At 39.5% G+C, this 26,026-nt stretch overlaps 1 protein-coding gene across 1 annotated transcript in view; it reads right to left on the reverse strand.

The window, feature by feature from the left end:
* Nucleotides 1-245: 245 nt before the first annotated feature.
* Nucleotides 246-26,026, reverse strand: part of n4bp1 (nedd4 binding protein 1) — a 32,234-nt gene continuing 6,453 nt past the window's right edge. Inside the window, exons 2-12 of the mRNA XM_041796198.1 lie at nt 22,879-23,106; nt 22,218-22,391; nt 19,698-20,209; nt 19,323-19,569; nt 18,414-18,731; nt 17,645-17,880; nt 4,440-4,570; nt 4,068-4,164; nt 3,468-3,575; nt 2,742-2,843; nt 246-2,564 (exon numbers count right to left, since the gene is read on the reverse strand). Coding sequence (XP_041652132.1) covers nt 2,195-2,564; nt 2,742-2,843; nt 3,468-3,575; nt 4,068-4,164; nt 4,440-4,570; nt 17,645-17,880; nt 18,414-18,731; nt 19,323-19,569; nt 19,698-20,209; nt 22,218-22,391; nt 22,879-23,106 — 2,523 coding nt within the window. The 3' untranslated portion in view covers nt 246-2,194. The remainder of the gene's footprint in view (nt 2,565-2,741; nt 2,844-3,467; nt 3,576-4,067; nt 4,165-4,439; nt 4,571-17,644; nt 17,881-18,413; nt 18,732-19,322; nt 19,570-19,697; nt 20,210-22,217; nt 22,392-22,878; nt 23,107-26,026) is intronic.

Raw genomic sequence — 26,026 nt, forward strand, 5'->3', positions numbered from 1 at the left:
CAATCAAAGATCAAATCAGATTAGTCAGTTCAGTTTCAGCAGTTATGAAGTTATTCCACAGATTTTTAATGTCAAACAGTCTGAGGAGCACAAAGAACAACTTGGGGAACTTAATAACAAATGTAGTGCAAAGTCATTCTGAAAATCTAACTGCTTTTTGATTGTGAGCCAAAACAATGACAATAGTACATCAAGTTTTATCGTGCTTGCTATCTAGGAACAAACAGAAATAGTTCAAAAACATCTTGATTCAGATCTTTATGTTTTCATACAGAAGTGATAGTGAAAGGATGCCTCATCTGAATTCAGACAGGCAATTTTTACAAGTGAAGACCATGAAATACAGGTAACATTTTGAAGGGACAGAGGAGCAGGGATGCTTGAATGAGAGAAATGTTTCTAAGTGAGATAAATATAGCCAGAATATTTACACACAGAGAGCTACAATGGGAAAACTGAATATTTCTATAGGTGCCCCTCTGTCCAGCTTCATAACATTATCCCTACTCATGGTTTCTTTAATTTGGTTAGGTATTTGTCTCAAGAGCAGTTTAAACTGTGCCTCAGATTAAAAAACAAAACAAAACAAAACAAAACATCTTTTGGACATTTTGTCCATAAAAACACCTTCTGATGGTGATTTAAAATACCTTGTGAAAGAAACTGTCAGTAATTTTACATGCATAGAAATATGAGCTATTTTAATTCTGTTAGGATGTTTAACTGGACTTTTGTCCTTGTCCCAGGATACCTGCACAGGTAGAGAATTGATTTATTAATGGAGCTTGTCTGCCTCTGTGACAGTGGGTGGAGATGTGCCCTCTTTCGACTTGTTACAGTTGACCTTGCTAACAAGTTAGAAAGCAGCTTCAGTGTTAAAACATGGACAACCTTTACAGCTCTATCAGTTTTGGTATAAATGAGATGTACCCTAAACCTCTAGCTTACTGTGGAGCATGTGCAGAATGGCTAGTCCAGTCTGATTTGATTGAAGTGTATACAATCAAGAATAAATCAATCTCCATGTGCATTATCTAAGGCTGGCCACATACTAGATGATTTTCAAATCGTAAATGATTTCAAAAACATGGGACGCCAAACATCAAGGACCATTTCAAATCATTTTTCATTTTCCAGTCCTGTGAATGTACATGCTAGACGATGGCCAGCTGGTGAAACCTGCTGTCTGTAGTTATGATTTAACAGTAAAGATTCCCCACACACACAAGATCTCACAGAAACTTGAGTTATCAAACTTGACTTTAGAAGAAAAACAAACATGGAAGATTATTGAAACCCTTGCTTGGCTGTCCTGGCTTGTGATACAGCTGCAGCAAAAACTGAAGAAGCATGTGAGGATTGCAAAAAAGGGTTAAAATTATCTAGTACGTGTCCAGCCTAAGTGTTCTAGTCTGACTTGAACAAGTTTGATATAATTCCAGTTGGACTTACATGCTTACATGGATTTTAAAGGTCCAGTTTTAGTCAGACTAAAACAGTAGTTTCACTTTTTCAAACTGCATGTAAAAATTCTCAGAGGTTCTCTGTACTTCTTGTTGATGCAGATCAACTCCAAACTGCTGAAACTGCTCACTGATGTTGACTTTAACAGTCTGCCACCACCTCACAGACTCGCGTCTGTTCCTGAAGATAACAACTGTGTTACTATCGTGTTGAAAAATGAACATGCAAAACTTTCAATGTCCCAAAGTGTACCAATAAAAGTTCAGAGTTTGTGTGTTCAGAGATGCTGTGAGTCTGATGGTAAACAGAGTTGTGAAGAAGCAACCCACTGTGGAACCAAGTTTCCTGTGCTTGGTCCAAAACATTTTCTTCCAGTGGTCCCCCATTGAAAACCTCTGGGCTGTAAGGTTTATTACCATCGGGTTGAAACAAATGATGCTGCTTGGCAAATGTTGAGTGTTGCTTGCATTTTACTTCTTTAAACACCAGTGTTGTTCAACTTAACCAATGTGAAAGCACAACAGGAGAGGAAGCAACCAAAAAAAGTCATTCAAAAAATACTCTTCGCCAAAAGCAGCTAATTTGGTGATCAGTCTTTGTGTTAAATAATATCCACGGACACACCGCCGTCCTCAAGGCTGGACAAAATGGTAAAATAAATAATCTTTCTGCTGAAATGTACATGTATCTTCTTCAATGTGTGTTCTTTATATACTGTGTCCTCCATCTTTTATCCCAGCAGCAGCCCTGACAAGGCGTTCAGGTCTCTCATGTACGGGTTGTCACTCAGGATCCGGTCGATCCGCTGCTTCTGGTCGGGAAAGATGTCGTACAGCTTTCTCTTCAGCTCCGATGTCTCACCTGGTGAGCGCTGCGGAGGAGGGGAGGGTGAGGGGGAAGGGGAACGACGGGGTGGGTGCCATTCAGGTGGACCAGAGTGGGGCCAGTGTGTGGTGGAGTGGGTGTTCAGAGAGGGCGGGGGCCATGGTGTTGAGGCCTGGGTCCGCGAGTGGACAGCCTGGACGTAAACTGGCTGCTGCTGGTGGGAGGAGGGACGCAGGTCTGGAGGTCTTAGAGGGGGTGGAGTGAGGGGAGCCCTCCTGACAGGAAGACAGGATGTACATCAGTGAGTAGGCAGTAACAACAACGGCCCCAACAACATTCAAACATCTATCACATCATCAATGCGGGTAGTTTTGTTTCATTACGTAACTAAAATCAGATATTAGAGGCACTATTTAGGCCCAATTCTACACGTTACAAAATGACAAACATACTTGTTCTCTTTGAGCAGAAAGGTGTCTAAATGAGGTCCGTTCTTCCCCAGAGGGTCGTCAGGGATCATGAAGTGATCCTCCACAAAAGTGAACTGCAGCAGCCTGAGATAAAAGGAAATAAAGTCATCAATTATAAAGCAAAAGTGTTGGCTAATAGGCCAAGAGCATACAATGACATTTCTTCTATCTTCTAATCTTAACAATTGACCTTATAAACTATGAAAAGACCAAATCCTTCCAATAAATGGTTCCTTCTGTACTAAACACAAAGAGTTTAACATAGTCACGACTGAATAAAGGTAATAAAAGTTCATCACTCAGAAGACAAAATGATGTTTAATGAGAAATTCTCAACTAACTGCCAGTTTCACTAAACTGCCTGCCTTGTCGGAATTCCAACTCACATGATGTTTAATGGGATTGTGGTTTACATACATCATTTGGTATTTAAGGTTTGCAAAAAAGTTCCAAATATTGTCCAAATTTGAGCATGGGAGTTTCATGCAGAGTATGAATGCAAACAGCTGAAATCTTAACCGTGGTTTGACAGTTTTTTCCTGCTTCCCCTAAGAAGCAAAACTACTGCACAGAGTTGTGGTGAGCCAGAGTCAGAGAAAATCCCTGCTGTGACGGTCATTTATAAAAGAAAAAACACAGGATGATTTCGGGGTTTGCCTTTATGAGAAATTTCCTGGAGAACGTGTGGCAAACAGCTATAAAAATCACCTTTCTTGAATGATCCTGCGCCAGGTCTCCGAGGTGTTGACAAAGTCCTTCAGATTGTCGTTGGTTACAATGATCCCATCTGTTTTTTCTGCAAGGTGGAGCAGGAACCTGTCAGGGAGGAAGAGACAGAGTGGGTTACATATTCAGGAGTTTCCCTCAGTTCAAAGGCCTGAAGTTAGTTTCCAGCAGAGAAGCCACTGATAAAAGGAGTGCATATAGAGCAGAGCAATAATGAGCTGTGAATGTGCAATCTGTTTTTTTTTTTTTTTTTTTTTTTTTTTTTGAGTGCTGCTTTTTAGTAACGCAAAGTTATCTAGACGGGAGCTGTGCAGATGCTCAACAGTTTTAAATGGAAATCACATCTAGACATCTTACAAAAATCAACAACACAGCAATTATTACAAAATATCTAAGTACAATCCACTTCTTTTTATGAGGAAAAGGCTGGATCTGGTATTTAAGTGTAGCATGAGATTGGATAAGTTCATAACTGAACCATAATCTCTGCAAAATAACTGAATAAATAATTTGGGGGAAGCAGCTCATCTTATGTGTCAATTACCAAAGAACAGTTGCATGACTTAGTCTAGGCAGGGATACCTGTCATCATGTGAGCATATCCTCTGGCCACAGACCTCTCTTGATGGGGTGAAGGAGAGCAGTCTCAGGTCTTCTAGCTGATTTAGAAAATGTTGCTCTGTATTTCAAAGGAAGGGTTTGATAATCATTACTTACTAATAAAATAAAGGCAGATCCTGTAGGGGCAAAAGTGCACACCTATGATGAGCTAAAAGGTTAATTCAACATTTAAGAATTTATATACAATAATTACAAACAGAGCTATTTTTCACCATATTAATTAATGTGAAATATAACAGTTTTTTGGCTGTTCTTCTTTGGCTATAGATGGTTTCACCAGAAGCGCATGGTTTAAAAACCTAGGCTACATCTTAACATCCCGCCCATGTACACCTGTTGTGAGCCGATCTCTCTTCTGACGCCACTGAGGAACAAATACTGTGATCTCCCTGTGGCCCCGCTTCCAAAATGTCTCCACAGCCAGAGCAATTCCTCGACAGGAGAAAAACCGATGAAGGCCATGGCTGGAATAAAAAAAGAAGAAAAAAAAAAAAAAGAAAAAAGAGAGATTAATTTGAAATATGTTTATGCAAGTTCTCCCTATTTAAACCTTAAATATCACAAGCCTTTGAAGTATTTACGCTGACAATGATGACTGAATAATAACATGTTCCTAAGTGGTTCGTAGGAGGACATGGTCTTTGTATGACACTGCCTTTCCTTTAAGAGTGGTGGCCTGCCACCGCCAGAAGAGGGGATAAGAGGGGATTCTTAATCTTTTAAACCAAACTTTAACAAAATAAAGACAGTTGTATTTACACCTGATTAAAACTACACTGACTTTATTAAGTTTGAATTATATTTTCACAACATCATTCATTACTTTAATGCTTAAATTGGATAGAAACAGTGAGGACTAAGGACATCTAACTAAACAATTGTGATTCTTTGTGTGTGTGTGTGCGCACAAACTGCAGGTCACTTCTGCATAGCTCAGGGCTGTAGTCTAACACCTCATTCACAAAGTCTGGATCTAACCCTGCTTCTTAAACTAATGCACTCTCAAGCATGTCTCATAGCTTTTGCCGTCAGTAGCACAGAGTAGTGCTGCATGATTTGATAATAATGTGCAATTGGGATTATGCCAGATAAGAGTGCTATTTGCAATTGTAAATATGATTTAATACACCACTGTCCACATTATTAAGCAAATGACATTTTTCTCTTATTTTCCAAAATATTTATGCAAATGACAGAGTATTTTTCAAGTCATCAGCCATTAGAGTATAATTCAAATGTTTTTGAACAAACTTCATAATGATAACCGTTATTGTTTTAAAAATAAAAACCTCAAAATGCACTGTTCCACATTATTAAGCAGGCCACAGGTTTCAGCAATACGGGAAAGGAAAAGGATCTCTCTGCTGCCGATAAGTGTCAAATAGTGTAATGCCTTGGACAAGGAATGAAAACATTAGATATTTCACAAAAAATTGTACTGTGAAGAAATTTGTGGCTGATTCAGAGCACAGACAGGTTCGTGCAGATAAAGACATAATGAGGAAGGTTTCTGACGGACAAATACATCAGATTAAGAGAGCAGATGCTAAAATTCCATTACAAAGCAGCAAACAGGTATTTGAAGCTGCTGGTGCGTCTGAAGTCCCACCAACCTCAAGTTGGAGGATCCTCCAGAGGCTTGTAGTCCTGTATAAACCTACTATTCGGCCACCCTATCCAATGCTCACAAGCAGAAGCGGTTGCAGTGGACCAAGAAATACATGAAGACTCATTTTCAAACAGTCTTGTTGACTGATGAGTGCCGTGCAACCCTGGATGGTCCAGATGGAGGAGTAGTGGATGGTTGGGGGATGGCCGTGTCCCAATAACACTGTGACGTCAGCAAGGAGGTGGCAGAGTCATGTTTTGGGCCAGATTCATGAGGAGAGAGCTGGTAGGCCCCTTTAGGGTCCCTGAAGGTGTGAAAATGACCTTGGCAAAGTATATAGAGTTTCTGACTGACCACTTTCTTCCATGGTACAAAAAGTGACTGACCACTTTCTGCCATGGTAAAAAAGAAGAGCAGTTCCTTCTGTAGCAAAATTTTCTTCATGCATGGCAATGCACCATCTCATGCTGCAAGAATCCCTCTGTGTCATTGGCTGCTATGGGCATAAAAGGAGAGAAACTCATGGTGTGGACCCCATCCTCCCCTGACCTCAACCCTATTGAGAACCTTTGGAGCATCCTCAAGCTAAAGATCTATGAGGGTGGGAGGCAGTTCACATCAAAACTGCAGTTCTGGGAGGCTATTCTGACATCCTGCAAAGAAATTCAAGCAGAAACTCTCCAAAAACTCACAAGTTCAATGGATGCAAGAATTGTGAAGGTGATATCAAAGAAGGGGTCTTTATGTTAACATGTAACTTGGCCTGAGATGTTTTTGATTGAAATAGCTTTGATTTCAGTAAATATGACCCCCTAATGCTGCAAATTCAACAAATGACCATTTCAGTTCTTTACAACCAGTAACATGTTTTAAAACTCTGTCGTGCTTAATAATGAGGAGCAGTGCATTTTGAGGTTTTTATTTTTACAGAAATAACAGTTATCATTATGAAGTTTGTTCAAAAACATTTGAATTATGCTCTAATGGCTGATGACTTGAAAAGTACTCTTGACTGTCATTTGCATTAATATTTCAGAAAATAAGGGAAAAATGTTATTTGCTTAATAATGTGGACAGCGGTGTACACAGGTGTCAACTTTCTTCCAGGTAAAGGTCAGAAAACTTCTCGAGAATTAACCATCAGCTTTCCTCCATCAAAGAGACATAAATAGATGTATCTGTAAACAAAATTCATACTTTTTTGCACTATAAGAGCAGCATGTCTCATACACATCAATGAAATAGAGATCAGAAGGTGACTAAAAGCTGTCTCTTTATCCTAAATGTTCCAGAGAAATGTCTTTAAAAGAAGCCAATAGCATCTGGTAAAATCAAAAGAAACGGCTGAAACTTCATTAGGCGAAATGCTCAGCCAAAATTCATATCCTGTTGGTGCTGTGTCAGAGGCGAACCATCAGTGTGTCTCACAGTATGACTTTCTGATTGCAAAATGCATAAAAGGGGGAAATTCTTGGCAAAGAAAAGGAAAAAAACTACAGCAGTAATATGACTGTGTAAAGAAAAATATGAACAGTGGCAAAAAATAACTGATAGCTAACAATTGAAAAAAAATAAATCTGCAGAATACTATTTTAAATGCATCAACTTGAAATACTGAATCTGATCTCTATCACTGTCTATTCTTTACCTTTCAAGTTTAAAATTACCCAATTCAAAATAGCACCAAAACAAACAAGGCAGAACTCACCTCATCTGCTGACTCAGTTTGGCTATGGTGACGTGTGGGGTCTGTCCGCACTCGTCACACAGCTATTAATCTAAAACTAGGTAGCTAGGGCAGAAAACCCACACAACAAAACAAACAGAGGTGAGAAACTCCCTGAGCAGGCAGCCTCGCTGGGCAGGAAGCTAGCTGTTGCTGCATGCACAAAACACCAGTGACTTCCTCTACTGGGGTTTGTAAACGCTGTTTACAGAATAGATTTCATTTGTGCAATCAGGTACTTCATTTGATTGCCTCAGGTTTATGCGTGGAAAGAAACTTTCCCTAGTAACTTTCCTTCATAATACTTAAATCAATCATTACCCATATTATCAGTGTTGAAATAAAAAGGCATCTGTTATTCCAACAAAAATGATTTGTTCCACAGCTAGTTTCAACATTTTGATCTTGCTGGAATACAAACGTAAACTGAGCAGCAAAACACAAATGCACACTGGTGAGTAAGTCAGAAAGTTTGACTTATTCTGCAAAACAAAAAAACAAGTCTCCAGCTAAGTAAAACTGGTGGTCTCATTCACCAATATCTTCTTTAGATTTCACAGAAATTAAATGTTCATAACTGTGGGTAAAAATTTCTTCTTAAGACTGGTAAATGAGGCCTGTTGAGCCAGTGACAGGAAAGAAAAAGTTCAGTTAGTCTTTGCGCTTCAGTTGGACGGATGTGGGGGGTACAGCTGAATGCTGAGCATCAAATTATTCTATTGAAGTCGAATCAGAATCTGTATATCAATTAGCCTGGAAAATTGAAAAATCATTATTACAAAACCCCAAGATGACATCTCATGTTTCTTGTTTTGTCCAAAACCAGTAGACATGAAGTTTACTGTCAGGAAGGGGTCCAGAGAAATTGTTCCTGTTCAAGTAGGCTACATGAACTTTTGAGAACTTATTAGGGATGCATGATAATTATCAGTATTTATAAATGATCGGAGGATATTGCATATATTTTACGTGTTTTTATTATTCCGATAATAAAATATTAACCAATAAAATCCACCCAGGGCCTCCCCTGGCCAAAGTGAGGCCCTAAGCAGACTCCGATATTACCCCAGATGTGTATAAATACATCGAACTAACTTCTTTTTTAAATCAACAATTGAAGAAAAATGATCAATTATCGGTATCAGTTCAAAAAAATACTTACCATGAATCACAAGAACTTATCAACAACCCATATTAAAATATCAACAAAATCTTTTCATGGTGAAAACCAAAAATTAGAGTGACTACAGCCCTTCTCTCTATAATTGTGAAGATTTGAGTGATGAAATAGTACCAACAGTCTTTAAGAACACTTGGTTGTATACCTCCTCCTCTGTTCAGTGTGGGATGATAAAAATAACTTTTATTTTTTGAATGTGGAAGAACAAAAACTGTAAATAATAATGTCAAAGTAACAACGATTATGTTCCGTAAACCATGAATGTCAGTTGAATGTGATACATACTGACAGTCAAATTAATAGATTATCAATAAGGATGCATACATGCATCAGCCAGTTTCAGCTCTATTTACAAACACTGGCCATTGGCCAAATTATGTGGCATGAACAGATATCCGTTATCAGTGTTAATCTGTAATGTCCAAATTATTTTATGCTGGCATCTGGTATCTCGAGCTGCTGATTTAAATAGGAAATTTTTTACAGGGCAAAATAATGAATCTGTTGGGTAAACTCTGATCTAATTTTAAGGTCAACTGTGAGAGAAAATGTTGACATACAAGGAGTGCTACACCAAAACAGGAATTTAAAATGAAACTAAAAACTAGTGACACAAGTATGTAAGTATTTTTTGAAACGATGCTGGTAATAGATATTCTCCTACTCCTGATGGCTGATTAACAGTAACAACTGATTATTTTTTTAATTGTTGATTTTAAAAAGAAGTTAACAGAATGTATTTATGCACATCTGAGAGTAAGACAGTTGAATATGTAGTGAGCAGAGATATTTATAACCAATTCTAACTGACATCACTCATGTTTACATCAAAAAACAAAGATCAGTTCTGACTTTACAAGTGTTATTCTTTTTTAGTTTTGCCTAAAACATTTTTGCACCAAAGTACAACATAAACCAACATCTGAAATACTCTGGTTTTAAAGAGTGTGCTTTTTTCACTTAAGCCATGAAATGATTTTAAATCTCTAGAATAAAAGTTGAATCTGACATCTTAATCGGCTAAAAAAAATTCAGCCAACACAAGTCCAACCAGACATGTTAAAACAGGAGGTTTTCAAATAAGTAAAATTAAGTAGAGATGCAAAATATGCACTGACGTAAGTCCTATCGAAGGTAAGTCAAAAAAAATGTTTTGTACAGCATTACTACAATGGTGTTGTCTGTGGTTTAACTTCTGTTTCAGAAGTTGTTGATCAAACTGTGAACGAAACAACATTAAACAGAGCAGGCGGGGCAGGGGTACGTCTAAGAAGTAGCAGTGGATCAGGAGTGTGTGAGACGGATATTGTCAGTAATAGCTTGGCCTTCTGTCTGTCTCAGGCAAAGTTTCTGCAGTTTTAAAATGCCAGCTGAATCAGCACTGCATCTCCATCAAGCCTCTGGCCTGGTGCTAATGTTAGGGTGCTATCAGTGCACTCTATCAGTTAATAAACTACAATCCAAATAATAAAAATATATCAAATACAGTATATGCAATATCTGCTGATAATTTATCAGTTCAGATAATTATTATGCATCTCTAATAAAAACCGTCTGTATTAAATGTTAGTATAAACATCGCTATCTGCCCTTGTTTTCACAATCAGTGCATCTCTAATAACCTCTTTCAGATTTAAACATATTTTGACCACATATTGTTTTAATTCACACACCCACGTTCATCATTGTATTTTTATCATTGCCTTTTCTTGAAAAATTAATGAAAATATTTGTGATGTGAATGATAACCTAAGAATGAAAGACTCTAAAATGATTTGGCACTATTTTCATCAAATCACATTTATTAAATTTATCTCCAACCACTGACATCAATTCTTAATTTAGCGTCCATTTTTTTAACTCACACCTATTTTCAATCCCCTCCGCCTTTACCATTTACATTCTTCATATAAAACAAAGAGAATAATTATAGCCATAATTATTTGTTCCTGAATTCTTCAGTGTCTGACTGGAGTTCATCTTTCAAAGGCCATAGTAGAGGGTAGAACAGAAGTATTAACACTTAAATGCACTCTTTATCTCAGTATGAATAGCTGAATATTTGCTTGCTTTCTATGATATTACAAGCACAAACACAAACTAAAGACATTCAAATTACAGAACAAGGTCACTGTATGCTTGTGGTTAGAGCAGCGATTCAAACTCAAGGGAAGTTCCACAAACTGTTGAAAGAGAAAGGGCTGAATGAAACCACAGCAGGAAGAGATTATGCAACCAGTAAAGTCTCCATGGTAACCTGTACATAACCTGCCAGGAGGACTTCTCTGACCTCACATAACCTCACAGCCTTATTATATGATCATGACATATTTTTATTCTCAAAGCTGCACTGAGGTCAATATCAGGAACAACTTAGCATTGTAGTTTTCAACACAAATAATAATGGCACTCATACATATCTATTGGACTGAAGATATCTGTGCTCTTATAAAAGAATAAGAATAAAGGAAAGAGACTCAGTTATGCTCTTACTGATTAGTTACCTTACATAAACAGCACTGCCACCCTCAACAGACTCATGATCCTTACATGCAAACTCCAGGTAGTGACAACGCCAGAGCCACTTACCTAACCACATGGCCCCCAAAGAGCAGGATATCACTAGGGTTGCCAAGTGGGAACCTCTCTTCACAAGTATTTCCACTGAATAGTCTAATAACACCCCAGAGAGGCTGGACACGGAGCTCCAGCTTCCCAAAGTCAGCCCCCCCCATGCCAACATGAAGACCTCCTTTGTGTTACCTCATCAACCAATTAATAGAGCTGCCTGATTATGGCATGATTCAAAATCACTATTATTTGATTGTTATTGAGATAATAATTAATGAACACAATTACTGACTGATTTTGCATCCGTGCATGAATTTCATCTGATAAGACTGCAGTAAATTGTTGTGTTGCCTTGAGAAGCAGTCACAGCTTTGTAACATAAAGAGCTCAAATTTCTTGGTTTCATAAATTTCATTATGACTAAGTTTAAACAGGAAAGGATTAAGGGATATACTCTCAAGTAAGTTTAAATTAATGCATTTCAATAAAACACAATAATCGCTTAGTTAAACCGGCCATTTGTCATAACACACAGTTGTGGTTTAAGTTATTGTGCAGATCTCAGGAAAACAATATCTTTAACATTTACAAATGTGAACTTAATAAACATAAAGGTGCAAATAAAAAAATCTTGCACTACATGCTCCGCAAGAGCCAGTGAGGGAGGCAGAGTGAGCTCTTAAATGAATAAATATCACCTGCAACCTGGTGATTTGAATAATTTAAATAGCATGTGAAAACAGCCTTTGTGAAGACAGCTTGACAGGCACCTGAAGAACTGTCAGTAAGACTTTGCAAAGTGACTTCAATAACAAAATAACTGCCCCGGAAACAACTTCAGAATAAAAACATTGTTGTAAAACATGGGGCATTTTATAGTTGAAAAAAACTGAAAACTGAACATGCTTTTATGTTGAAATAAATTCTAGAAGTTAGCGATGAAAGGATATATCCTGGATCGACTAAAAATCTATATCAAAATCTATCAAATCTAAATCAAACTAGAAAAACACTCAGAAAGCGCAGACCTCCACATCAGCCCTATCTCCCAATACTGAAGAATCCTTTAAAAACATGCCTGGATCCAGACGGTGATCTGGATCACTCCCAAAATCTATTCGCCGATTACTCCCTCCCTGGGGAGGTGGCGACACGGTGAGGCAAGCATTGGCTTCGCTACGTGTGGAAGTCATGGCAGAGGGTGAATATTCCTCTATTCCTCCAGCATTGTGAGTATTCTCGCTACAATTTGCTGACAGCAGCAGCTGTTGAGTCTCAGCAGAACCATGCCTCCCCCAGTAGGCCCAGGGGGCCCTCAACTGCCCCTCGAGCCCACCTACCACCACACTACACTTTGTAGTTTTCAGAGGAATACCTTAGGGAGCTACATGCCAGTTGGAAAGATACTGGGATGCACTCCCCTCTCTCAGCTGACGGTCAAGCCCTGGTGGCCATGCATGATGCGCCAAGAGCTGGCCTGGATCTTATGCCAGCTGTAGAGCCTGCCATCACATCCCTCATCATGTCTCCTGAGGAGTCACTGGGGCCAGCTGTCAGGTGCCCTCGACCCCAGTGTCGGGTCACGCACGACCTTCTCAACAGGACTTATAATGCCAGAGCATGTGCCGGCCATATCAGCAACTCCCTGGCTCACCTCATGTTTGCCCTCTCTGCTTCCCTGCAGGAGGGCAGAGTGGAGGCTTCCTCCATCAGTCTCAGAGATGCGTCATTGCAGGCCTTTGCACTGATGTCAAGGGAACTTGGAAGGATGATGTCCTTCCTGGCAGCCAGTTTGAACCAGGAAGGATGATGTCATTCCTGGTTCAAACTGGCCACCAGGTATGACTCGACATTCTCAACAGGACTTATAATCCCGGAGCATGTGACGGCCATATTGGCAACTCCCTGGCTCCCCTCATGTTTGCCCTCTCTGCTTCCCTGCAGGAGAGCAGAGTGGGGGCTTCCTCCATCAGTCTCAGTGACGTGTCATTGCAGGCCTTTGCACTGATGTCAAGGGAACTTGGAAGGATGATGTTCTTTTCTGGCAGCCAGTTTGAACCAGGAAGGAGGATGTCCTTCCTGGTTCAAACTGGCCACCAGGTCTGACTCGTACAGTCACCCCTGACAGAGGCATGTAGGAGGACCCTCAGGAGTGTTCCGGTGACACCAGGAGAGCTGTTTGGTTCAGCTGCGATGGAGGCGCTGGAGCGAACCGTTTAAGCTCGGCAGACTAGGCAGCAGCTTTCGAGTCTCAGCAGAACCATGCCTCCCCCCAGCAGGCCCAGGGCCCCTCAACTGCCCCTCGAGCCCACCCACCACCACCACGGACTCACTCCACTGGCTGGCATGGGCCTCTGCATCCTGCCCAGAGGCTGGACAGGGACTTTCGTGCCAGGGACTTTTGCGGCACTGCCCACTCGTTCTACAGACCACCTCCGGCCCCGGATCCTATCCGCCACCCCTCCAGGGCCTCTAGGGGCCAGGGGGTTTGGGACTGAGGTCTAGGGGCCGGGGGGCCTGAGACTGAGGTCTTGGGGCTGGCTGTTGGGTACTTTTCACACTAGCAGCTCGAATTTTGGGCTGCACACGCTTTAGACCCCTGGGTGGTTGCCACCTTAACCCACAGGTACAAGCTACAGTTCCGATGCCGGCCCCCTTCCCCCCTTCCGGATCAAAATCACAATCATCAGCGACCCGCCGAAAGCCCTAGCACTGGACCAGGAGTTATCCGCCCTCCTGGCAAAGAATGCAATCAAGACCGTAGATCCTCTGTTGCACCACAGAGGCTTCTATCTGACTTACTTCTTGTCACAAAAAAGACCGGCGGATTTTGTCCAGTTGTGAAGTGGAGCTGTATACTCCAGTGGTGGAAAGAAAACTCCATTTTTCTGCTATCAAGAGCATGTCTCTATATTCCAGCCATTACTGTCCCAAGTTAAAGGGTTTACAAGACTGCAGAGGATTTTGTGAATGTTCAGAGAAGTTACTTTCTGCCTGAGAATGTAAATAAATATGTAATGAATATGAAAAATGTGAAGGTGTTGTTTGAGTCAGAAAGTAACATTAAAATTAAAAAAGACTACCTACATACTTACTATGTAAGAGTAAATATGTTTTGAAATGTTCCATTGAAAATTGTTGATTCCCTTTTCAATTGGAAATGAATCTAAACTACACTACACTCAAAGATTTGAATTGTAACATGGACCCAAAATTGGGATTTGAATCAAATATACCGACTGTATTCTTACATCCCTACCTGAAGGACATCATGCCTGACATTCTGCTGTATTGACTGGCAGGATCCATACAGTGGATGTGCTTTGACAGACACTGGTTAGGAACTCTCTATACCTCACCTAGCATGATTGCCCATTCAATGGCTTCAGACTGAGCTATGCTACACTTTGTTGCTCATGATGTATAAATTGAAATGTTTTATTTACTCTTCACCAAAAATTGGAACATTGAGTGCTATCAGGCACACTGCCGTGAGCACTTACTCTGCTTTTAGGCCAGGCGCGTTTGCTCCATTAACCACACATGACAAAAGGAGTGCATCACAGCATGTGGCACTGTAATCATTTAGCCTCGATTAGCTTGTTTTTCTGGTTGTAGAAAGCCAAAATCAGAAATGAAAGTGAATCTCAATTAATTGCCCAGCACTACAGCATAGCCATCACACCATCTTCAAATGACCTAGGTAGTGACTATAACAGCTCTACCTATTCTGCCACATGGCCCCTAATGATGTGTTTTTTTTTTTTTGTCATTTTTGCAATACTGTTGCAGAGAAGAAAAACTAGGACAATCTGGTTAACAGACTATTAACTACTCTGCATTTTCTAACAAACTAAATAAAAAAGACAGGTTTTGAGTCGGTAATCCCGTACTTCTCTGTTTGGACACATTTCTGGTAAGGAGTGAGGGCAGTCAAAGAGTGGGTGTGACACAGAGCGTAAAAGGGATGTGGTTGCAAAAGTGAGAAGCCAAGGCAAGGTCACCTTGAAAGAAAACAGTGATGACACATCAGCCGAGAGTATTACAACACGCCATCCATCCTTAAGTATAATACAGACAAGATGTAGATTCATCTTTGTTGCACAATTTCTGGATAAATCTGAACTACAATTACTGAATTTCATGAGAAAAGGCGTTCATTCCAAATGAAAAAAATCCACTCTGAACTATCAAGCTGTTACACGTGCCTTTCTCGATCTGAGGAGGACAAATGACACATTACCTGGATATGTGGGAGTAGTTTTAGTACACCTGCACAAAAAAACCTAGTAGCAGCAAAATACACCGCATACCTAGATTGAGAGTATGACTGAGGGTGTGTGACCTTCACTAACAAAGATGGAGGTGTTTCCTGGAAGGAGAAGAGCTTCTTAGAATAACTTGGTGGCTGTATGAGAGCAAAAAGCCTAAAATCTGAGTTAACTCTGTGACCTACTTACCTATATTGATAATCTTGAGAGGACTGGTGGCTTACTCCTATATGCAGCTTGGGTACTGCTGACAGTTAAGCCTTATTGACCGATAATCCTTCCAACCTGAAGAGATGCTACATGATAGCTCCTGTTTCAGGGGTCAGAATGTGCATCACATCTTTATACCAAAGCAGAGCTTCAGCAGACGGCTACATTCCTGACTTACCTTTTCTGTTGGACGGTTAGCCTATATGTTGTCACTTAAAGGCACTGCCTTACAACTTCTACATTTATACCCGTTTCATACAACATCTTCACCTATCGAAGCATACTCTTGTCCTTTTGGCATTGGTTTTAACTGTGGTGTTTTTAGAGCAAGACAAAACAGTATATAGTTTTACAATCACAATTTGCTCAGCTCCCTCCACAGATTACTACTAAATGGTTCCTGCTTAGTTTCAGCAGCCCTGTTCCTGCCAGCTTACACTGGCTGTTTGGGTCATTTTAAATAGCCTTAAATGGCCTCATACCGAGATATACTGACCGCAGTCACAGGCTGCAGCTCTGCTTGACCCAGATCCTGTCTTGTAACTACAGGTGATTGAGCCTTTGTGTTCAGAATCCTCAGGCTTTAAATGTCTCCTTTTATCTTTACAATTTTAAACTTCTGTTTCGTCTGTGCCTAAGTTTATTGAAACTCGAAAATTTGCATTATTGTTATTATGTCATTATTGTTATTATCATTATTAACATCAATACTACATGCAAATACATTCAATCAAATTACTGGTCATAGTTTTGTTGTCATAGTATGTTTGAAATTGTAACTTACTGGAAGAAACGTAGTCAAGTACCAAAATTGCCTCTGAGCCATTCAGAATGTGCCACTTAACTATATATAAACAAAGAAAATCCCCCATCAAAACCCCTATGGTGCCCATCTGACACATCAAGAACAGTGCCTCACCACTATCATAAGAAACCTGATCCAACTCAGGGATGACAAAGCTGCTGATATGCCTGACAGACGCATAAGTTTGAGTTTCATTCTTCATTGTGGGTTTCAATTAGCATGTTTACATTAGGAATGTGCACCAACAACCAGCTAAAAGGTTTCATTTAGATCCCCTGGTAGTCTGCACCAGAATTGCAAGTTGGTTAAACTTTTTTATAATATTTTTTATTCAAAAAATTCTGGTCAAACGCTCTGTTTAAACTGTATCCAACTGTCTGCAACTAGTAGCCCATTGTTGTTCCTAATGGCTACTGTCTTGCTGCCGCAGTGCTCTGTAACACGATTTAAACAACAGTAACTGATAGCATGTTGAAGGACTGCGTAGATTAGCACTATCATAAACTTAAAAAAGGGGAGAGTTGCCCAGAGGCTGTGTGAAGTTACACTCTCATATAACCGAAGCAATGAGTGATAATATTCAGCATAGGATTGTGAATGTTAACCTGCAAAGAGGACAGGAAGCCGGCGGTGTTAGCATTGCTAACTTTAGCCACATTCTGAAAACAAACTTTGCACTGTTATGCTGGGAAGCTGGTTTACCAATACAGTGTGAACTTAGTTTACAGAATGTATTAACTTGACTTTAGAATAACTGGCTAAAGAAGAAAACTAGAATTCGCCTTAATTTGGATCTGAAACTGTTCAACTGGGAACATCACTCATTTACATGAACAGTAAAGTGCTTGGATATCTAACTGGTCAACTATTTTTAGCATTCTCCCAATACACATGCATAGTTGGTGTATTGATTAATTGACTGGAGCTTATTCAGATGTATTACATATATCTAAAAAATACATTGATTTTCTATGTTAGGTGGCATTATGCCCCTTTTCAGCTCGTAACTATGAACCTTCTTCCTTGCTAACAAATTAGAAAGCAGCTAACTGTATATAAACATGGACAAACTATACAGCCCTGTGTATTTCATCATACAGCTTATTGTGGGCATGACAGGTTTTAATTTGCAGAACTGTGTGTGCATGTGCGATTGATAGACTCACGACATCGCCACATTGCTGCCATCTATGATGATGTGTCTGAGGTCCGGACGTCCTGGCTCGTTTGGCAGCTTCAGAGTGTAAGGTGTCCTCAGTGACTGATGGAAACGAGCTAATCCGGTAACAGGGGGTACTGGGGGGTCGTTTGTGGGTGGAGTCCTTGCTCCAACCCCGTGTAGGCCCATGTGGCTGATTGTTTGATACGCTGAGGCAGAGGGCCGGCTGATAGGCTGAGCAGCCTGTAGACAAAATAAAAATACTTATAACAGAGAACAACAACCCAGATTGTCCTTATCCGCTGTAAGATTAGGATACTGACTTGCTACTTGCTTGGAAATAAAAAATGAAAAAGATTTAAATATTTTACTAAAAAAAAAAACAACAAAAAAACCCCCATCTTTATGTTTTATGCTTTTTGACTATCAAAGATATAATAAGATCCAAATAGATTTTTGAGTACACTACATGGATTTATCTTGTTGTTTTTATCATCTTTGTCTCAGGAAAGTAAAAATTTAACAGTGAAATAAATCTTTAAACACCTCACCTTCCAATAAATACTCCCTCCTAGGTTGATTAATAACTTTATGAAATTGTCAATGTAAAAATCATAATGCCTGGATTCCTTTTTCCTTTCTTCTTTGTCATTTCCACTCATTCAGCCATAGGTATTTGGATTAGAAAAATACGTTATTGTGCCCACTCAAGAAAGTGAACATTAAATGAGTACAACACGTTAACAGATGAAGAGGGACTTGAAGATGATACTCACGCTGGGGTTTGAAGCTAAAGAGGTGGTGGTGGCAGTCAGCCACTGAGGCGTGCTCCGCAGCGCTGTCACACTCTCAACTTTCACCGATCCTCCCAAAGTCTGAGTCCCACCCCTTGCCAGAAAGTCTCTCTGTGACACGCTGGCTCCTCCTCGCGCCAAATAGTCAGCTCTGGATCCTGACTGGATGTCAAGGTGTGGTGCTGTCGTCATGCGGGATGTCCTACTATCTGCCGTTTTGGCATTTGTGGTGACGACGTCGTCATCGTCGATGGTAATGATCTCGTAGCTTCCGATTCCACCTTGAGCACTCAAGCTCCTCTTTACAATAAATAATAAACACATTATTAATCATTGTGAAAGAAACCTGTATCATACTTCATAACACCCTACATTTGGTAACAGACTTCAGTCAAAGCTGCGATATACGATTTGTAAGATTTGTGAGTCATCTAGCCCATCAAAGCTGCTGAGCTGATGAGAAGCAAGGTGACTACTGGAAACAAGAAAAAAACAGTATCTTAAATTCAGTGATATTAATCACAAGATATAAAAAACTACTGGAAATGATCTGAGAAGAACAGATCTGAAGATAAAAATGGGGCAAAGGCAGCTATGAAGAACTCCCATGATACATCATCATGTGTTACTGTGTCAAGATATGTTTATGGTGTCATAAATTAAATACTTGATAATTTCACAGGTGAGATGAAGGAAAAGATGAAAAGTGAAGTAGTTTTAGTATGGTTATTTGAAAGGTACTATTTAGAAACAGCTCAGTCAACTGAACTATGGTGTTCTCAGATTTCAAACCATCAAAGCCTCACAGATGGTTAGGGGCGGGTATTGATAAAATATTGGTGTTTAGCAAAAGAAAGAGGAACAAAACTGGCTTTCTGTGAAAGAGTGTACCTTATGAGTTCTGGTCTCCTTGCACCGTGCGACTGTAGTGGTGGATGATGACGACAAGGAGGTGGAGAAGGGAGTGTCCGGGGAGCACAAGGAGTTCAATCTTCTTTCCTTTTCCTTCTCTTTTGACCCCTCTTTTTCACAGCGTTTTGTTTCTTCAACAATTTTCTCCAGAAGAAGGAAGGTATCTTCTGTTTGTCCTGTCTCCTTAAGAACATGCTCCACCACTTCCTGCTGATAACCCATAGTTCTGAAGGACACAAGTTTTATAAGTTTCATATGTCATTGTTTATGAGATTAAAAGATATACTGATATTTTTCTGAATTTGTCCAAAAACATACTTTCTGGCCCAAATATAAACTGTTTATGACCTTTACCTGAAGAAATTGACCAAACAGCGTAGGTTAGTTTCTGGGCTGACTGCCTCCCCATCATCTGACACTCCTTCACCAGAGTCCAGTGTGATGGGACCGACAGTGTTTGCTTTCGCTGAAGAAGAGAAGGATGAAGAAGCTGCGGGAGTTTTGGATCTACAGCTGCTGCTGCTGCCTCGTCCCTCTCTGTCCCTCTGTCGCTCCCTCTCTCTTGCCCGCTCGGGCGACTCGTCCCTTCGTTCCAGAGAGTACTGTCTCTTTGTGTCCCGAGTCTCACTCTCAGATGAGCGCCGTTTGTGCGAGGGCCGAGTACCATTTAGCAGGACTGCTTCAGAGCTTGAGCCCAATGCTCCTCCTGCTTTTCCTCCTCCACCCATGGATGCTGCACTGGCTCCTCTGTCCTCAAAGCTAGTGTCCAGGATTCGGTTGGAGAGCTCTGTAACAGGAGTACTGCTTTTTGAGCGGTCCTGGTCGACCTCTGCCATGCTAGGATGAAGTGTCTTGTTGATCTGACCCTGGAAAAAGGAAACATCAGAAATCATATCACTGAAGACAATACAGCTGAAGTTCCTCTCAATCTTGAATCCTTGCTTTAGTCATGATTCATACCATATTTTCCTACATGCACATGTTGTCAACCTACTAAGAGTTTGTGTAACCTTTAAAGTGGCACAGATGTGTGGAACTTTAAAATTTATGGTTTAAAATATTAGTCTGTTGAAGCACAAGGAGCATGACAAAATCTGCTGATATACACAAGCTTACATGATTCTGCTGCAGTTAAGATTTTTCACTGATTTTTTTTTTACCTTGTAATCATCACAAGACCAGCTAATCATCTCAGACCCTTGGAGGGTCACATGTCTACTGACCCTGAGATAAGGTTTAAATCCTGAGATAAGCAAGGTCAGAAGTAAAAACAACATACAGGTCTCTAGGTTTGATAAGTCTCACAAATGTTGAGCATTTACAGCTGTGAGTTTACCGAGGAAACAAAAAGAAGCTTCCTAGCTGTGACTACTGTAAAACTCTTCCTCCACCAATGACATGCAGGCCTTCACAGCAGTGGTACAGGCAGCACTGAGGATTGTACAGACCTTGAATAATTTTTTATATGCAGCACTATTTTACACAAGAGTATTTTAAATTCATATGCTTCTACAATCAGAAGATTAACTTTGTAATCAAAGACACTGGGGACTGTACTGATTAATTCCTGTCAATGATGAGTAAAGACAGCTTTAATACTTGGTTATAAGAGAAGGGAGGATCATGGAGCCAGGTTTCATTGCAAAAATTAAGAAAAAAGTTACGGTAAACCACCTGTGGCTTTGTTGGCTTCTCATTATCATGTTGTCAATAACACCTTTATCTAGAATATTTGTGTCACCAGGGTTTCAATCAGATTGACCAGGGCATTTTCACAGTGAATGTTCACGAAACGAGTTGTCAACTATTTCAGATACAGTACAAAGTGACAACAAATTGACAAATCTACTTAGAGAATAAGAATTCAAACCATACTATAGAGCACACCACTGATTGTCATTCTCATATATTTTCTTCAGAAGTAGTTATTACTTCTGAAACTGAAGCTTAAAAAATGAATTGGCTGAGTGGCTTTTCAATGGTTCACTGATTCAACAGTGATTCTGCAGACTCTAGAGCCTAGGTATATGCTGTAAAGATGACAGTCCACAAGGTTTTTTTATCATATATGCAGTTCCTTGTCCTGTCTTTTCAGTTTCTTTCAAACAAGCCATTTCCACACTCATCTTGTGCACTTCTAATTCATGGTTCCTAAAAAGAAACTTACAACTAAGGATGGACAAAGAGTCCTGAATATTTAAACAATCATTAATTTATTTTTATAAAAATTGAAGATTTGATGTTATTGTTATCTTAATTTAAAACTTCAGTGTCCATTATTTTTACTGGTACCTGGTTGTGATAAAGTGCTATCACCAGACAGTGGCTGTGGCACATCTGAAAGCTGTTTAAGTGCCACTAAATAACAACAGAAGAAGAAAGCAGTTGCAGTGCAGAGGCTAACTTTATCCATGTTACTATTTTATGTACGTAATCAGTAAAAGAACTAAATGGATAATCATTGAAACAACTAAATGGATAATTTGATACTAAATTAAGTAACTATGAGCAATGCTATATTTTTCAGCCTGTTGAAGGTTAATTCCATAATGCATTAGCATCAGTCTATCAAAGCCAGATTTAAATCCCTGTCCATCTCTTGAAATCTTCAGATGTTCAATGAATAATTGCCTGTGACTTTCAAAAGATCAATTTTCCTTGAAATGTGTATCCCTACTTACTATTTTACTTCACAATCATCTTAAACTTAAAAGCTGACTCCTCAAGGCAGTCAACAAACATTTTTACCAGCAACTGTCAAAGATCCCTCCCTTCAGACTGGTATTCCAGACTTTAAATGGTAAAATCATACTGGTGACAATCTCACACTGTGGTTTAGTTGTAATCAATACATTACAAAAGGTTTGCACAAACCAGTGGGGATGTGTTGGTGGTAGTGGGGCTATGAGCCAGTCCCAGTAACTCTTCCTTCAGGGCACTAGGCAGTAGAAGAAGCTCCATAGTGTACTTATCGTCACGTTCCTCCACAAAAGATTTGAATGCTCGTTTCACTGCTGGCTCTCTATCACTCGGTAGACTTCGTTTCTCCTGGAAACAACAAGAATACACACCCAATCAGTTGTGATAGTGTCACATTTATTGTTTGTTTTCCTATCTTAAAAATAGGGTCAAACTTTAATTTTCTACAAAACTGTTTAAACTCTGGACTAATCTGACTCTTGGTTGATTACTGGTTCAGTGTTTTAACATCAGAAAATAATCAAGTTTGCTTTTGAATTTCCTGATGCCCATTTTGATTTCTCCAAAAGGCTAATTTTATCACACATGAAACACACACTGTTCAATGAATATCCAATAAATCAAGTACTTTTTCATGCTTATGAGATTGAGATTAAGAATATGGTTTAATACCTCTATTTATAGAGGTCTTCACAATGCATGTGTTTATAATGAAAGCGATTACTGAAGGCAGCTGTACCCTATATTTTTGCAACTTATGCACCGATGTTCATACCATCCTTTACAACAAGAGTATAATTAAAGTTGTATGATCACAGATCAATGATGGCCTCACCTGGAAAAGCGCTACAAATTGCTGGACTCTGCTCTGGGCCATCACAACTGGTTCAGCTTGACCCAACAGCCGCAGGTGGCCTGGCTCGGGCACCAAAACTTCAGCACTTGTGTCCCGTATAAGTCTGTCCAGGAAGAGGCCCCGGGCACCAGCAAAGATGCAATGCATGTCTACTGGGTACCGCTCTTCCTTCTGAAGTTCAGGGTCGCAGAGTCCTCGGACATATTCCTGCATGGCAAGGAGAAGAAATACTGTCACAGCAGCACAACACTATCCAACTGCATCATTATAATAAAAACAGCCATTTAGGGATGCATGATGTTAAACTTAACACATGCATCTTGTCCCAAAAGTGTCATAAATTATTATCAGGACTTTTGTCTAAGTGCAAAAGCACTAAAATTTAAAGCGTCCTAGGGTTTCTGGAAAGGCGCTATATAAATTCAAGATATTATTATTATTAAAAAATAACAGTTTATTGATAAATGTAGAAAAAAATGTCCATCTTGACATACAAATTCTTTTTAAGTTAAAAGGTGAAAAGCTATTAAATAGATGCTGCCAGGCTAGTAGGTGCCCCATATACCATTAATCTTAATTAACTGTAGTTTAAATCACATTTTAAAAAATGATATTATTTTGTGTTTTAAAACAAAATGAAAAGTCTTTACTGACAATGAGACAATTCTTGATTTGGGAATCAAAATAAATGCAAAGGGAATCAAATGAATGCAAATAAATAGAATTAATTATCTTACATTTACATTTCTTATTCAAATTAGCACAACTTAGAGGTAGGAGACACAAAGTCCTGTCTGAAAAATAAAGTGTGTTTAAAGTGTCAGAACATTATGAATCCGTAGGAGCACATGTACACAATGACTAGTTGATGTCCATTGATTCCTAGTTAATGTGACAACATCGACACTTCCAGTGTATTTTGCATTCTCTGTGTAGGTACTTCAGTGCACATATCTAATAAAGCTAATAGTTTTTCTAAAGAAAATGTTACTAAACGTGTTTACTTTGGGGCTGTAGTCAACCAAAGAAAAACTTGGTCGACCAAAATCGCACCCAGGCACCAATTAATTGATTGGTCGTTCAAGTTGGCATTAATATATCTTTTTGGCTCATCACGTCTTACTATATAATATAATTAATTGCGAGACGATCAGCGCACACCTGCCTTTGATCTCCGTGATCCCGGTGCAGTAACTCTTCAAACTCATACAGCCAACAAAATAACCACAGGTCATCGTTTTTCATCCATTTATCACGGTAACTATTAACAGGATCACTTGATCCAGCTCGCGCTGTCATTTATGAGCATAAAGCAGACGGCATGCGGCATTTATTTACGTAGGTGAGAGGAAAAAAGTTCGCTTGTCGGGACCAGCAGACATCGCCTTTTGTCACCTCTCCTTTCTGTGTGGCTGTAAGAGAAGCTGACGCTAACATGAACACTTTAAAGGGGATTATAAAAGAGATGATATTACGCAACCTATTTTCCAACAGGTGAATTAAACTGACCGTAGGAGTTGATGCAGTGAGGGAGGGCAGAGCAGAGACTCAGCAGCACCACTTCAATACAAACAGCCTGCAACTTTGTGACGAGTTGATATTTTGTTTCTGAGCGTTGGTGCTGTAAAATAACAGAAAATATCCCACTCTTCTAGCTTTGTGTGCTTCTCTACCTGTAATTCCTAGAGCTGTATTGCTCCTGTCCGCAGCAGCACATCTCTCTCTGTCAGCTGCTCACAGCTTTTGCCCACAGACCAACGTCTTGGGGGGGCGGGGCGATTCGCCGACCAGGGTGATCTTGGTCGAACTAAAGCTTTTCGACCAATTAATCGACCAATCAAATTAAAGCTGTCAGCCCTAGTTTACTTCATAAGTTGTACTGTCTTAAGCTAAAAGTACTTAACTTTCTGCTTTGATTAAAAACCTACAATGTGTCTCCAATCCCATACTCCTGTAAGTAAACTGTAAACCAGCTCACTTAGATGCAGTACAGAGCATTTAATCACAGTGGGTTAGTATTGTCACAAATGTCACACTACTGTTTTGCAATTACATGAAATGTCTAACTGCCTCTGTTTAATTCTATTAATACTTTTTTAACAGCAAGTTATGAACAGACTTTTGAAGATTTTAATCAAAATTTCACAGCTATTTTCACTCACTATTAGATTAATCTAACTTGTGTTTCTTGTTAGAAGAAAATGAACCCATTTTGCCTTAACTGCCTTTTTCTTGATTGAAAACTGCTGCTGTTGCTAATGACACATTAGCAAGCGCTCTATCTTGCTCACAGTACAATATCCGCTATGTCACACTAATATGGCACTCATCGAGAGCGCCATCATTCCAATCAATTTTTGGACCGTTTTTGAGTATACCAGTAGCATACTGCGTTTGAGTATGTAAAGGCACTATGTGCACTAATTCACTCAAAATGTTTAGAATGTGGTGTAGAAGTATGAGATTTGGGACAAAGTGCTACATTAATCCATCTATCTATCCATTATATACACCACTCATTCAAACTGTCATTGAGAGACACGGAGTACACCAAGGACTAGTCGCCAGTCAATCCATGGCTATGAACATCCAGCCAAACTCACACCTGTGGACAACTTAGAGTCACTGATTAACCTAACAAGCGCGTCTTTATCTGTAGCTGGAAGCTAGAATACCTGGAGGAAACATGCTTTTATTTAGAAAGAATATAAGAAACTTCTGATTAGAGGTGGGAGAAATAATCGATTCTTAGATGCATTGGGATGTGGAGGTAGAAGATTCTGAATCGATTTATACATGTCTAATAATCAATAATCAATATTAAATTAAATATTCAATACTGTGGAATAGCAGGAACAAAAAGGTGGAACTCTGACACGCAGTGTGTAACAGGAAGATTTAGATTACCAGCTGTTCATCTGTGAAAAAGGACATTGAAACATTTCTGTAATTTCAGAAATGTTACAAGGAAAGGATGCTGCTACCTGTGGTTCAGTGCAATTGTAAGTTTCCAGTTTACACACTTTTTCCATTAGATGATAGTGAAAATTTAACTTATCTCTATTTTTCTACATACAAATGTAATGTTTTTATTATGTTTGACACAGTGAGAACAACAGGAATGTGA

Source organism: Cheilinus undulatus, linkage group 9 (assembly GCF_018320785.1).
Source record: "Cheilinus undulatus linkage group 9, ASM1832078v1, whole genome shotgun sequence".
NCBI lineage: Eukaryota > Metazoa > Chordata > Actinopteri > Labriformes > Labridae > Cheilinus > Cheilinus undulatus.